The 16,391-nt window shown below is 36.0% G+C and overlaps 1 protein-coding gene across 7 annotated transcripts in view; it reads left to right on the top strand.

The window, feature by feature from the left end:
- Window positions 1–16,283, top strand: part of LOC125936211 (DNA repair protein REV1-like) — a 53,015-nt gene extending 36,732 nt beyond the window's left edge. For 4 of the 7 annotated variants that reach the window (XM_049650195.1, XM_049650197.1, XM_049650196.1 and 1 more), the window contains 2 exons: window positions 10,357–10,525; window positions 15,223–16,278. In XM_049650195.1, the coding sequence (XP_049506152.1) occupies window positions 10,357–10,525; window positions 15,223–15,379 (326 nt within the window). In that variant the 3' untranslated portion in view covers window positions 15,380–16,278. Of the gene's footprint in view, window positions 1–10,356; window positions 10,526–15,222 lie in introns of all 7 variants that reach the window. The other 3 variants (XM_049650194.1, XM_049650193.1, XM_049650199.1) reach the window with 2 other exon arrangements.
- Window positions 16,284–16,391: the final 108 nt, after the last annotated feature.

Below are 16,391 nucleotides of genomic sequence, written 5' to 3' on the forward strand. Positions count from 1 at the left end.
GTAGATAAAAGACCAGGTCCAACGGCTTTGGCACTGCTGAGATTTGTGAAAAAATAGGTGGGCAGGCAAACATATTGGCATGCATTGCAAAATGAACAAGGGAATATGCAAGTATGACAGGCTTACATTTCAAGTGATAAGGATTTGTTTGAAAACTTTAATGACCTTAACCTTACTTTGGTGTTTTCTGAACCTTGTGATGTCTTAGGAAAAGAGCCCCATTTAGTGGTGAAAAATCTAATTTTTATTAAGAAACGTATGCTTTCCAGAAATTATTTTTTTGTAAATACATATCTTTCTTTAATTTTCTGTGAGACTCTGATCTTATAAATCAGAGATATAGGAATTTAACCTCTAACATGGGAGAGACTTACTGTATTATTTTATGCCACCCACTGTATTTTTGTCCAGTGTCTAATAGGTGTTTGCACCTGATAGTTACTCACGACTCTCTAGGCTTTTGAATCTTTTCTTCAATTTTTGTTTGGTTAAGTGTATGTGGCTTATAGTTGAATGTGGTAACTCTAAGGTAGGTAGGTAGGAAAGGAGTCAGGAGAGTAAGCATAGCTACTGGAGGAAGAATAACAGTTGGGAGTCAGAAGACAAAAAGGGTCTGCATAATAGCTAACTGATTATGGACAAGTCACCTAATTTTTTTCTATTTCCTTATCAGTAACCGTGCTAAATTATCTTTTCTAATTTATAGGATTGTGAGACTCAAATGAAATAATGAAATAATGAAGGATATTACTACTGTAGGACCAAAGGAGGTGTAAGCAGCCATTTGGTTTACTTCTTTCTACCATGTATGTAGCACAACCAACATTAAATCAAGCTCTTTGGATATACAGAATGAAATGGTGCGCATGATGAATATTTTCTCATTAGAGATGTATCAAGGAAAGCTTTTGTGCAAGATAATAAATTTTTTTTGAAATTTATTTATTTTGAGAGAGAGGGAACACGAGCAGGGGAGGGTAGAGAGAGAGAATTCGAAGCAGGCTCTGCACTGTCAGCGCAGAGCCTGACACAAGGCTCAAACCCATGAACTGTGAGATCATGGCCTGCGTGAGCCGAAACCAAGAGTCAGATGCTTAATGGACTGAGCCACCCAGCTGTCCCTAAAGTTTGTTTTTAGAATTTATTTTAACCAGATAACCAAAACTGTTCTAAACTGAGCCTAGAGACATGAGAGTGGTCTTCATGTGTTTCTTTTTGCATTCTGTAGTGGTTATTTGCTATGGTGGGATTTCACTTGCAGAACGTCAGGCCTAAGTTGTGGTCCTGTGATAGATGCCTTCTACTTTTACTGTGTGTAATTGTCTCTTACTAGGGTTGTTTTTAGTTCTGAACTTCAGTTGCATTCAAAACATTCTTATAGAATGTTCTGTAAACTTACAGGAGTATTGTGGAATATAATTTTAAACTTTGAGAAGATACTTTAGGATCCTAGAGTGCCTTCATTGTCATTAAGAACACCCATTATTATTTTACATAAGAAGTTCTGGTGAATAGTTTGGGTTTTTAGAATGCCAGAAATCCTTTTGTTGCAATAGCAATACTTCTTCAAACCCAATACTTTTGTCCTTGTTGTTAGTACTGTTAGCTATTAGCCAACCTGCTACAGCAAATTATCTGACTTATGTTTTGTTTCCCCCACAATAGCGTACCTTAAGGCAATGATGAAGAACAGTGAGGAGAGAACTAGCTCTGACATGTCAAAACCTATTATGGAAGGCTATAAGCATTTAAAACTTGACGTAACTGGTGTAAGAATAGGCAGATACATGGTTTAGAATTGCTCAGAAATAAATTCTCTGTATATAAATTTGGTATGTAAATTAGATATCATTTGTATATATATATTATGTACTTATTATAAATTACTGCATTAATATTTATAAATCACTTAGAACAGCCTAGCACTTAAGCACTGCTTTAAATATTCTAAGTTGTAAAGAACCACAGATAAGTGGGGGAGAGGGTAGGATTATTCAGTATAATTTGTTGCAACAAATTGGATGACTGGAAAAAAGCTTATCCATCAAAATCATAAGGAATAAAACACTCAGATCCCAATAGATTAAAGGGCAGATTTCAGAAACCATTTATTTCAGGAAATAGACCTGAGTCACAAACATGTGAATATATGTTCACCTTCACTATTAGAGAAATGTATAAGGAAGCAGGATAAATTTTGTGCAAAATTTATTTAATTTCAAAAAATTATTATGTGAATATACCTAATACATAAACAGATGGATGAGAATAGCCAACCCATTCATTGATGGAGCAAGAGTGTAAGGTGGTATACTGGCTTTGGAAAATGGCATTATGAAATACATGAGGAGACTTTAATATGCTTATAACGTTTGGCTCAATAATTCTTCTGAGACTATATTCTAAGGCCATAAGCCTAATTGGCCTTCCATTATAAGTTAATATTAAAGATAATCTTAATCATGTTGTTTTGTTTGAAAGCAAAGCACTGTATAAGAATAGAAACTTAGTTATAAATTATACCATCTATAAGGTGACCTAAAACTGAACCTGGGTGGTTCAGTTGGTTAAGCAGTTGACTCTTCATTTTGTCTCAGGTCATGACTTCACAGTTTTGTGAGATCAAGCCCCATGTGCTCTGCACTGATAGCAGAGCCTGCTTGGGATTCTCTCTTTCCTGGCTCTCTGCCTCTCCCCCTGTGCGCACACTCGATTGCACGCGCTCTCTCTCAAAATAAATTAAACATTAAATAACAATTCAAAAGATAACAATGGATAATTTATAATGATATAGGAAAATTTTTGGTAAATGTGAAAGGGTAGAATGTAAAATGAAAAGTAGGGGACAATCAAACAGAAAAGTACAGGAAAAAACATGATAGAAGCAAATACATTACAGTGGTTTTTTGGGGCATAGAACTATGTATGAGTGATGTATTTTCTTCTATTTTCAGATTTTTTATTCTAGGCATGTTTTATAGTAGAGAGTAATCTTTAAGTAATTCTGAGTTTTAATATTTATGTTAGGAAATATGAAATTACTAAGTTGTTTGCTTAGTAATTTTTGCTAAATTTTTTTGTTTGTTTTTTTTGCTTTTTTGTTTGTTTTTAGGCTGAACATCAGTATAGATCTACTGGTATAGGTTGTAGAAGTAGGGAAGACAAATTACTTACATAAATATTTCCAAATACACTCTGTGGTGGATTGTATTTTTGTTCACCAAAATCTGCTTCCCCTCCCTGGGTAAGGATTTTACTTCCTTACTTGTTGAGGTCAGATTTGGCCATGTTCACAAAATGTAAGCGAAATGGTATATATCATTTTGGGGATAAAGCTTTAAAAGTCAGTTTGTGTTTCATTATACCCTCTTTTTCTTTTGCCACAATGACTGGCAGTGTTCTAGATTGAGGTTGCTCCATCAGTCTGGATGTCAATAAAGATAACATGGAGCCACAGCTCCATGGACATGATGGCAGAGGATGGAAATGTTTCATGGGTGAAAAATAAACCTTTGTTTTAAGTCACTGCAATTTTGGGGTCATATGTTACTGCAGCATAACCTACCCTATCCTCTCTGAGTAGTATCTGAAATAGTGGATAATGGAAATATTTAGAACAAATAGTGTACTTTGTTTTTGTTTTCATAAAGTAGTAGTCTTTGGCTGTATTTTAGATAAAGGGTTAGCAAACTTTTTCTGTGAAGGACCAGAGCTTTGTGGGCCATGTACTCTCTGTTGCATCTGTTCAGCTCTGCTATTATAGCCCTCAGAGCAGCCATGGACACTATGTAAATTAATGAGAGTAGTATTCCATAAAACTTTATTTACAAAAACAGGTGGGCCAGATTTGGCCCAAGGGCTTAGTTTGCTGACCCTTGTTTTAGATCACAGACTCAGAATCTTGGGATTAGGAGGGAATTTAAGTCTTCAAGTTAATCATGGTCTGTGTGTGAATTATGTCTTCAGTATTGCTGAGTTAGAGACAGGCCACCACTCAGCCTCTTGCAGTGACTACAGTGATGGTATACTGTCTTGGGGTGCAAGCCAGTTCATTTTGGAGCAGGTATGATCGTTTTAGTGAGTTAAAATGTGCATGCATTCCTATAGCTTCCATCCAGTGGTCCTAGTTCTTTCTTGAAGACTCCACAGAGCATAAATTCAAACCCTGCCATGTCCTCTCAGTGTGGTCTTTAAGCTAATTCATCCTATAGCTCTCAAACTAGATTATTCCTACTTCTTTGAAAAGTGTGCTTTCAACTCTATGGCCACAGCTCTCCCCCATTCCTTAACAGCTTTGCTCACCAATTTTCCTCAGCTTATCTGAATGTAAAATCCTACGTAGTTTTCTGGGTTCAACTCAGTCAAATGTTTGTCAGCTCTCTGTTCCCCCAGAAATTTTTATCTGATAGAGTATCTTGTGTTAAAAAAAAAAAAAAGCATTTGTGAAATCCTTACTAAATTCTAAGTGAGATGCTTGAAATGAGGGGGGGCACATGGGTGGCTAGGTCGGTTAAGCATCCGACTTCAGTGAGGTCATGATCTTGTAGTTCGTGGGTTCGAGCCCTGAGTTGGGCTCTGTGTGGACTGTTTTCCTTTCTCTCTGCCTCTCTTCCACTTGCATTCTGTCTCTTTCTCTCTCTCATCTTCAAAAATAAACATTAAAAAAAAGAAGAAAAGAAAATATGGGTACTGAGGATACTATCACTCATTAAATAAGGTTCCTGTCTCCAGATATAATAAGTGCTGTTGCATGCCTGATTAAAACTGCTAGTTGTTTTAAATAGGTTATTAACTTTAGTTCCAAAACACTTGAAAGGTTTTACAGTCTTAAAATTGTATGTATTTTTAAGTACACTAAAAACACAAAACAAATATTCAAATATACTACTTACTAGAAATGTTTTGTACCTTTTGTTGTTAGGTTATGTACTTTTTACATAGACCTTGGAATATAACTTCTTTTAAATAGTTGAAAATATTAATAGTTCTAATGTGTGTGAATCAGGATTTTCTCACTACTATGCTGGAATGCAAAATAGTAAGTATATGTAAGTGTATGTAAGTATACTACTATGCTGGAATGCACAAAGTAAGTATAAGTAAGTATATAGATTGAACTTTAAAAATAAAGTCTTATATTACTCTTATTTGTTTGGTATTTGGGTTTTCTTTTTTTGTAAGGGTTTGTTTGAAATGGGGTTTTGCTCTTTAAAAAATTGGGGAGCACCTGGGTTTTTTCAGTTAAGCATCTGACTCTTGGTTTCAGTTCAGGTCATGATCTCACAATTTGTGAGATCAAGGCCCTCATGGGGCTCTGCGCTGTCACATGGATTCTTTCTTCCTCCCTCCTTTGCTTTCTTTCTTGTTTGCTGGAGATAATGGTTAGTACATACAGTTATACAATAGCTTTGTAAGGAATCAAATGTCAACTAGTCTAGCCTCTCATTTTGTAATGAGGAGACTGAGGCTAAATGGGATGAGTCAGTTGCCCAATATGTCATGACTTTTAAGTGTCACACTGCAGCTGGAAACCAGGCCTTTCTATCCAGTGTAGCAGCATGTTAAGGCTGATTAAGTATGAGTTTTTGGAGACAGAAACCTGGACTTGAATTGTAGCTATTCCATTAGCTGTGTGTGACTTTCGAAAGTTACCTTAATCTCTCTTATCTTTTTTTTTTTTTTTAATTTTTTAATGTTTATATATTTTTGAGAGAGAGAGAGAGAGCACATGAGCTCTCTATGAGGGGCAGAGTGAGGGAGACACAGAATCTGAAGCAGGCTCCAGGCTCTGAGCTGTCAGCACAGAGCCAGACAGGGGGCTCAAACTCACCAACTGTGAGAACCTGACCTGAGCCAAAGTCGGACGCTTAACCCAGTGAGCCACCCAGGTGCCCCTCTCTTATCTTTTGTTTTTCTATAAATCTGCCTAAAGTTGATGCTATTTATAAGAAACTTCAGGTGCATTGATGAACAATAATTTGCTTGCTGAAAAATTCAGTATATCTTTAGGGAAATAATTTGTTTGGCATATGTACCTTTATAAAAAAAAATTTGGGTTCCTGTGTGAATCAGTCAGTAGCGCGTACATCTCTTGATGTGGGCTCAGATTATGATCTCATGGTTCATGGGATCGAGCCCCACATAGGATCTGTGCTGACAGCACGGAACTTGTTTACAATTCCTTCTTTTTCTCTCTCTCTCTCTCTCTCTCTCTCTCTGCCCCTTTCCTGCTTGCACATGCACTCAAATAAATAAATCCGTAATTAATTAAGTCATTTGTTAGAACCAGTGCTTTTTTTTTTCCCCCCTTCCTTTGGTAAAGTCATTTTTGGGAGCTGCTGAGCCTCAGAGACATGCTCTTTTATTTAATGGATCTTCACCCAAGATATCATTGGTAATCTGTGGTGATGATGTTTGTTAGTGATTAAGTTATTTTTTAATACTCTAATGTATTTAAAAATAAAATGTTCAATGAAGATGCATAGGGAGGGTTGAGGGATAGTTTTATTTATTGTTTAAATTGGTCCAGTTGGTTTAACTTGATAAAGTTTATTTAGACCAATGTGGAAAATGAAATGGTTATTAGATCTCTAAAAGGTCTTTTAGTTCTGAAATTCTCAAGAGGGTAACATCAGTTGTAAAGATTTGGGGGATAAAATTTCTCTGAATATACTTTGGTTTGGTTTGATTTTTCATTTTCTTCTCTTATTCTTGCCAGTATGTCAAGGTCTTTCTTGAAGGAAAAGGTACTGGAGGGTGGGCAACAAGAGAAGGATTTATAGGTAGGATTACAAATTGAAAAAAAATTAGTGATTTATAGGTAGAGAGTGGCCTCAGCCATAAGAGTTTTTTTCCTTTCTGCTTTTGGGATAGAGATGGGAACAGTAATAATACTTGTAATAGCTGACACATAATTCTTACTGTGTGCATGGCATTTTTCTTAGCAGTTTATAATTTTTAGCTCTTAATTCCACAACAGCCTTCTGTGGCACTATTATTCCCAGTTTACATCTGAGAGAAGTGAGGCCCTGGGAAGTTAAGTAACTTGCTTGAGGTTCACACAGCTTAGCAAGTGATGGAGCTAGGATTTGAACACGCTCAGTCTTGCTTTGGACCTTGTGCTATTATGACCTAATTTGTTGAATTACTGAATAAATATTTTGAGAATTGAAGTGATAATACTGCTTACACTCCATTTTTGCTATTGAGGTAAAAACTCCAGGCAGGAGTCTTTGATGCTTGGGAGATGCCAATTTATTCAGTAAATGTGTAAAAAAAAAATACCTGATACCTGCTTTGTGCCAGACATGTGGAAGTGAATAAAACAGACAAGGTTCCTGCCCTCAAGGAGCTTGTGCTCCACAGGGAAATCAGGTAAACAAATAGGGTAATTTCAGATTGTTACCAGTAGTCTGAAGAAAACTAACTGGTGTAGTAGATTGGAGGAATGGGGTTACACAAAACTTAAGTGTCCTAGAGATTTCATGGGGTTGGATACTGTCTCCCAAACATTTTTCCCTAATTAGCCCACATCTGAATTTAAAGAGAGTGTCAAGCACAAAAATGAATTTATTGTGCAAATCTTCAGAGCTGTTTATATTCTTTTGAACTTTTAATGTAGGAGTATGTTCTGCTGAAGAAACAAAGCCAGAGAGAAATACGGTTTTAAAAATATCAAAAAGCAATGAAAATGAGGGCAGCCACCATGCATGCCATGCTGTTTGGACTGGTGGAACGGTCCCTGGCTGCTTTCCTTAGTGCGTTATTGTCAATTCTGTTTGTTTAAAATTTTAGGGCTACTGAGTGTCAGCATCTATGTGTCTTCTATGATTTTTTGTAGGGTCTAGGGCAGGATCCTCAAGTCATACATTACTTGAAAGGAGTTCTGCTGTCATTATAGTTTACAATAACAGTTTTTATACCTAGTGCTTTCTATGTGCCAGACTTATTTATTTGTAAAGAGGAGAAAGCTTAAAGGAGTTAAGTCCTTGTCCAAAGTCATGCAGCTAAAGAATATTAAAGCCAAGATTAAACACAGGTCATTCTGACACCAGAGTTCATGGGATCTTACCTTTTAACTAGATTGGTTTTAATGGTCCACTTCACACTGAAAAATATGCAAGAGTTTGCAAAATTGGACTTCAGGGAACCTCCTCAACTTTATCCAGGAGGTCCATGTTTTCCAGTTTCAAAATTCTGCAGTGGTTTGATTTCAGAGAGCAAGTAATAGAGGGGGCATACTTCACAAGTATCTGTTTACAGAAGTAATGTGTTCTGTCAGCCTGTTTTCTGTTTAAATAATTTAATACAGTTAGAATTGGTTTAGATTAACCAAGTTAATTTACAAGATTAATTTGTAAGTACTTTTTTGCATTACCTTGCTTTTTATTGGGTTTGGTGTTTGTCCATATGATTACGTTGTACCTAGCCTTTAATTTGGTACTTTTTATTATTATTTTATATCAACCAAATTCTTTAATCTTAGGGAAATAAAGTAAATAAACTGCAGATTTCTGACTGTTTAATTTTCACTGTTTTACATTAAGTTTTTGTGATGCTCTATTTTTTGTGATCCTTAAGCCCTATAAACCTTCCATTATGAATTTTGAATTAATTTTATTTAAAAGTTTTCATTTCTCTTTTTAGTGCACTGTTAAATTTGGGTAGCCCCTAGCCACATTTGTTAATAAGAACTTGAAATGTGGCTAGTCTAAATTGACATATGTTTTAAATGTAAATATGTGCTAGACACTTAGTCTAAAAAAAATACGAAATTATATTTTTTTATGTTGATTACGTGTTGAAACGATAAAATTTTCTAGTAAGCCTCTTAAAGACAGTAAAAAGTAAAATTAATTTTAGTAATATTTTTAACCTAATAGATCCAAAATATTAAGTTATGTATGTGGCTTGCATTTGTGGTTCACATTATATTTCTGTTGGACAGTAGTAGTATGTGCAATCAGTAGCATCATAGGAATTCTACACTATAAGAATTTACCAAGACTGGACAAAACCTGTCATATCTAAATGTCCTTTGTTAGTATTTTTCTTCTTCTAAAGACTAAAACTCCCCTAATTACATAGTTATCATAATAAAAGTGTTTATTTAAATACTTTGACCTGTATTGTATTTATTTAAATACTTTGTATCATATGAATTTAAGAAAATCTGTTGCTTGAATAACAAGTAGATACATAAGCCTCCAGTGACATTTCCCCACTCTCCACACCCCCTCCCCCATACAGCTGTTTTGAGGAAGGTATGATTAGAGCTTTCATTAGGATAATAGGTGGAAGAAACAAGCTATTGAAAATAATTATTTTAATGTGATGCTAGTAATACTGGTCATAACATAACTTTAGTGAGTTCGGCTTTTTATGGGAAAGCATAGGTCACCCTGATTCTTGTTTAAGGTATTTTTCTATAGCTTAAGAAACATTAATTTGAAACAAAATGGAAAAAAATGAAGTTTCTTTGTTTTTTTTTTTGTTTTTTTTTTTGTTTTTTTGTATTGGTTATTTTTTGGTTTTGGTAAAAGTTCATATTAAGAAACTGAATAATATTATTTTAACTTTTTTTATATTAAATAAAAAAAGGTTATTGGGGCTCCTGGTGGCTCAGTTGGTTGAGCATCTGACTCTTGATTTTAGTTTATCGTTCATGGGATCAAGCCCACCTCAGGTTCTGCTGATGTGCCCAGCCTGCTTGGACTTCTTTCTCTCTCCTTCTCTCTGCCCTTCCCCTGCGCGCGTGCGCGCGCGCTCTCTCTCTCTCTCTCTCTCTCTCTCTGTCTCAAAAAATAAATAAAAAAACTTTAAATAAATAAAAATTATTAAGCTTCATAGGGGTAAAGTCTTTTAATAGCCCTATAGTAAGTCTGCTCATAGTAAGTATGAGTAATTTACCAACTATTGTACTATTCTGAAGGAGGTAGGTGTAAGATTAATTGGAGTCTCTGTAAACTGATCTATAAATGATTTTATACTTGTTAATTTTTTAAAACCTAAGATAACCAATATCAAGGTCATGTAGCAAAATGTGATCAAAAGTTTTAAAATATCTGCTCTGTTATTAGTGTAGATTCATTACTTGAGGTCCCTATCTGCTCTGGGCACATCTTAGCAATAAGTGCTTTTTTATTGGTGGACTGTCTCCAGTAGCCAGGGAAGAGGATGTGCTAAAGCCAAATAGCCTTATCACTTTGTGACTTACCTCCCAATTTTGTTTACTGACAACACAGCCCAGGAGAAATCAGTGATATGTTCCTCAAATTGGGCTTTTTAAGGGATTATTCAGCTAGGGCTGTACTTATATAAAAAACTCTTTAACATATTTTAATACTAATTTTACAGATCCTTCTGCTGAGGAATTGCGAAAGCTAATGATGTTGCATGGAGGCCAATACCATGTGTATTATTCCAGATCCAAAACAACACACATTATTGCCACAAATCTTCCAAATGCCAAAATTAAAGAATTAAAGGGAGAAAAAGTAATTCGGCCAGAATGGATTGTGGAAAGGTAAGTTTAATTTTTAATTAATAAGTTTTTAAAATTGGAATATTTTATATTATAAACACACATTGCCTCTTAAGAGTGAAAAATAATGTCTTAACATCAGTGTACTCTTTAACCTCACATTGATAATTTAGGTAGCCTAGTATGTTAGTGTTCTTGCAACAACCTTAGCTACCAGGAATTAGGGGAGATGACTCAGGTAAGCAGCAGGAAGCAGTGATGGGAAGGGATTGGCTAGGCATGGTATTCATTCAGCAAATGCTTGTGCATCTCTGATGGGCTAGATGGTGCTCTGTGTATTTGGGAATTATCGATGAAGCAAACAAAGATCCCATCCCTACCTCTTGAAGCTTATGTGTTCTATTGAAGAAAATATAATAAACAGTATGCTTGGTATATGAGTAAATTCTATCCTGTGTTAAAAGTACATGCTAAGACGTAAGAAGAAGACCAGGGTAGGGGCGCCTGGGTGGCGCAGTCGGTTAAGCGTCCGACTTCAGCCAGGTCACGATCTCACGGTCCGTGAGTTCGAGCCCCGCGTCGGGCTCTGGGCTGATGGCTCGGAGCCTGGAGCCTGTTTCCGATTCTGTGTCTCCCTCTCTCTGACCCTCCCCTGTTCATGCTGTCTCTCTCTGTCCCAAAAATAAATAAAAAAACGTTGGAAAAAAAAAAAAAAAAAAGAAAAGAAAAAGAAGAAGACCAGGGTATTGTGGACCTGGAGTACTCAGGACAAAGAGGAAGAGCAGTTTGAGGTATTAATATCTTTTAGTTGTTACATTATGGTTCTTCTGTTGTTGATTTGGAATTGATGTTCTAAATCAGTGGCCATTCGTATTAATTTCCTAAGTTTAAATATGTCATCTGAACCTTGGCGATGAGCCATAACTTAAGTGAATTTATATTTTGAAATGGTATATATATATATATATGAGTAATTGTTAGATGTATGAAAATTAAAAGTGAAAATATTAAAATCCTCATTTGTAAAAGAAGGCTAATATTGACACGATATGATTATGTGAGAACTAGAAATAATTTGCGCAATTATCTAGCATAATGCCTGGCACATTGTTAGAGGCAAAATATAGAAGTTCCTTTGTTGTTTTATTTTTATTCTGTAAACATCAGCAATTGTTAAAAAATAAATTCCAAAATGTCAAAAGTATATATCTATTTATTTATTTGCTTTTTCACTCATTTTTAAATTTTATTTATTTTGAGAGAGAGAGAGCATGCACTTGAGCAGGGGAGGGGCAGAGAGAGGGGAGAGAGAGAATCCGAAGCAGGCTGTTTGCTGTCAGCATGAAGCCTGATGTGGGGCTCGATCCCACTAACCGTGAGATCATGACCAGAGCTGAACCAAGAAATCAGACGCTTAACCAACTGAGCCACCCAAGTGCCCCAAAAGTGCATTTTTAGAAAGTGCATTTGGCTTCCAGAAAACTATATGTATCTTAGAGATTAAAATTTTTTTAAACCTTGGGGGATTAGGTTGACAGCCTATCCTTGGAATATGTCACCAGTGCCTTTTGCTGTTTTCTCATGACCTGACCCTTCATTACATCAGATCAAAGAACGTGGCTTTTAGCAATGTGTCTCCTTAAAAAAGGAGCTGTGTGGTTTTCAGTATAAGAAGTTTGTATCACCACCTCATGCCAGTCAGAGTGGCTATAATGAACAAATCAGGAGACTATAGATGCTGGAGAGGATGTGGAGAAACGGGAACCCTCTTGCACTGCTGGTGGGAATGCAAACTGGTGCAGCCATTCTGGAAAACGGTGTGGAGGTTCCTCAAAAAATTAAAAATAGAACTACCCTATGACCCAGCAATAGCACTGCTAGGAATTTATCCAAGGAATACAGGAGTGTTGATGCATTGGGGCACATGTACCCCAATGTTTATAGCAGCACTTTCAACAATAGCCAAATTATGGAAAGAGCCTAAGTGTCCATCAACTGACGAATGGATAAAGAAGATGTGGTTTATATATACAGTGGAATACTACTTGGCAATGAGAAAGAATGAAATATGGCCTTTTGTAGCAACGTGGATGGAACTGGAGAGTGTTATGCTAAGTGAAATAAGTCAGGCAGAGAAAGACAGATACCATATGTTTTCACTCATATGTGGATCCTGAGAAACTTAACAGAAAACCATGGGAGAGGGGATGGGGGAACAAAAAAAGTTACAGAGAGGGAAGGGGGCAAACCATAAGAGACTCTTAAATACTGAGAGCAAACTGAGGGTTGATGGGGTTGGTGGAGAGGGGAAAGTGGGTGATGGGCATTGAGGAGGGCACCTGTTGGGATGAGCACTGGGTGTTGTATGGAAACCAATTTGACAATAATGAAAAAACTTTGTATCATTCCACAGTTGTACTGTGTGTTGTCATGTGCAGACAATCCTATCATCGTGCTAGGGCTAGAATTTTGATCTGAGGATATTAGTTTGACTTTGGAGGGAATGGTGGAGATCCATAGATAGTAGGAAAGTGGGTTGAAAAGGGCACTTGCTGAGTGGAACTTGATTTGCTTAGAAAATGGGAGTTTACATTAGAGCTTTTTTTTCAAATACCTACTCTTCCTTCTTGCCCTGAATATAACTAGAGCGAATACAATCAAAAAAGCAACTTAAGGCAGTTACAAGTTTTAAAGTTCACCTGAGTGGATTTTATTTTGGTTTGAAGTCAGGCTTAATCATCTGTTTTTAAATAACTGAAGTTACTTTGGACATCCTTATCATATGGCCTGTTTCCTTCATTTTATGTATGAGAAGGAAGAGCTAATAAGATATATCCAAAAACAGCAGGATTCCGAATTCAGATCTTTCTGACTCCTAATTGGGTCTGCTCTTTGCCGTTTAATTAAGCTTGATGTAGATGAGTTCGCCCTGTGGAAATGGATCAGTCTGGGCATATGTCTTAATATATAAAATAAATGCCCAGTGTCTGCATGTACTAGCATGGAGTCTTTTTGGGCAATTACAGTACTCTTTCTTTCATACTGTAATCCCAGTCTTGTTCATCTCTTCTCAGTAGTGTTTTTATGAGATTTTATTGTACTTAAAATTTTAAACATTATTTTAGTTATTTAATGGATGATAAATGATACTCTTTTCTATAATTTTCCTGTTTTTAGTTTGAGCAGTTTAAACAGCAACTACCACTTGTAAGTGTTTGAGGTGATTGCTTTGCTTTGATTAGAATTCCCTGGTGTCTGTGTATGTGCCATTAAACCTGAGTTAATGTGGGCATGAATATAAGGCCACGACTTCTAAGAGGCAAGGGAGTCCTTTAATGGAGAAGTTTTAGGTATGAGATTATTTTACTGAAACCTTTGCCTTGCAAATCTTATACTTTTATATAGTATAAATTAGGGATTTTCAAATTTTTGTCCTCATCCTTTTCTTCAGACAATATAATGTGGATATCTGAAGGGTAAGATAGTTAATGAGAAGCTGCTGTGATTCACCGCACTGCCTCCTCAAGCCTGACAAGTGCTGTGGAGCACAGTTTAAAAATGCTGTCCTTAGTTACTAAGGCTGATTTTGTTTTTGTTCTTCATTTTGTGTTGAGTCACTTGTAGCAAGGGACCCTGCCTCCTATGGTTAGGTTCCCAGGTGGGTCTGCTGGCAGTGAGAGGTGGTGATTGTTGCAGTTTATGCCAGCTCATTGGGGTCTCCTGCTGGGGGTAACTGGCTCCCAGTCAAACTCTGCCCTTTCTTTTTAAGCTCCCAAACTATAATATGTTAGCACATCTGCCACATAGTACTTAAATGATACTCTGAAGAGCCCATACTTCACATGGGCTAAAATATTTCTAATTACATTAACTGTATAGATTAGAGTGCTTATTCAGTTCACTTACATAAAAGTTGACAGCAGTTTCACCTCATGATTTCTTTCATTTCTCTTGTGTTTTTGTATCTTGCCTCAATTTATTCTTTATAGAAAATGTATACGACTAATTTCTGGTATAGATTTGGCTTTTTTTTTTTTTTAATGGTGTCATTTACATTTTTTCTCACAGTATTACACAGTTCTTGTAAAATTATTTTTACTTGACTAAAAAAACCAACAGACACATTTCAGACGATTCCCCAATGACTTGTAGGTAGTATTTTATCAGAAAATACATTCTTGGTCTCCAAGAGCTCAAAAACAAATAGCTTATTTTCAGTATCTGTAATAAAAAACCAATCTGTACCCTGTAGGAGAGAGGGCAAGAAGTTGTATACGTATTTTTATACCTTTTATTCCCCTTCCTGAGCTCATGGTGTGGAAATTGGGAATTCTCATCCATTTTAGTTATTCTGGAAAAGCTTACTAGAGGAGATTTGAGAAAATCTTGATGATTCTATATGAATTGTTTGAGAGGGAGTTGTGGTAAAAATATTAAAGTCATGAGGATTAAAGTATTGACTAGTCGAACTCGTGCTTGCAGTTTTGTCATCTTACTCTTTCTTTTTCCCCTCATGTAATGTTGTTGGCCATTGACTTTTAAAGGAATATCTTATTCTTAAGTGTTTAAATAAGATTATGTTACATTAGGGCCACTAAAACAGAGGGAGAAGAAATAAACTAGGAGAATAGGTGGCTCATTGTTGGTGAAAAACTCTGTTGTTAAGAACATTTATTTTTCATGAAACTTCTTTTCCTCAAGTATTAAACTCTTAAGTTGGTTTTACTTTTTTGTTTCAGCATCAAAGCTGGACGACTCCTGTCCTACATTCCCTATCAGCTGTACAGCAAGCAGTCCAACATACAGAAGGGTCTCAACTTTAATCCTGCGTGCAAACCTGAGGATCCTGTGCCAGGTCCAAGCAGTGTATCCAAACAGCTGAACAACAGGGTGTAAGTTTCTCTAGACTGGGGAATGCTGCAAAGCTGGGTTTTAGCAGTGGGTGTGGGTACTGCTCCTGCTTTGCTGAAATAGAAACAAATACAAAACATGGCCATTTATCTATATTAAACATGTTAAAATATGTTTGTGGGTATCTTACCTAAAAATTATTTTGGGGGGTGTCTACGTGGCTCAGTTAAGCATCCAACTTTGGCTCAGGTCATGATCTCATGGTTTGTGAGTTTAAGCCCCACATTGGGCTCTGTGCTGACACTGTGGAGCCTGCTTGAGATTCTCTCTCTCTCCCCTTTTCTCTCTACTCCTCCCCCAGTTTTACACGTGCCCTCCCAAAAAATAAATAAACTTAAAAAAATTAAATTTATTTTTATCATGAAAGTTTCTTAAATAAAATGTAAATAAGGAAGCTTTCCCAATCAGTGTAGATTCCCCTGTTATACTAATGGATCTTAAATAACTGGAAGTAAAATTTTCCATGGATTTTCCCAAAATTACTTGCACATAAGTAATTTGCTGTAGAATGTTGCTTTCTCAAAAACCAAGCTAATTGCACCAGTATGCTTTTGTTGTGTGCTATATACATAATAAATGTGTTAACATTTCTAGGTTATTTTTGAAAATTTCCAAATTCATAGCAGTTTTACATATGTAAATATATTTACATTGGTAAAAATTTAGTTGGTGACCCTCAGTGTTACAGTTAGAGGTAACTCTAGACTTTATTCCATGTGGCAGATTTAAAAAAATATATTGATTAAGCTTTAATTGCAGTTATCTTGGGTAAATTGGTTTCATGATTAATTGGTGTGTTGCCTTAACTTGTATATCAGGTGGTTTATTACCACTAGTGTTCTCCTTATTTATTAAATTGCTTGCTTTGGGAGTTGGATATATATATATATATATATATATATATATATTTAAAGACCAGAAGTCCAATTAAGCTGGGAGGATCTGATATCACTACCTTCAGTAGTTTTTGTTGTTGTCATTTGTATTTTATCTTGTA

Source organism: Panthera uncia (assembly GCF_023721935.1).
Source record: "Panthera uncia isolate 11264 chromosome A3 unlocalized genomic scaffold, Puncia_PCG_1.0 HiC_scaffold_11, whole genome shotgun sequence".
NCBI classification, from domain to species: domain Eukaryota; kingdom Metazoa; phylum Chordata; class Mammalia; order Carnivora; family Felidae; genus Panthera; species Panthera uncia.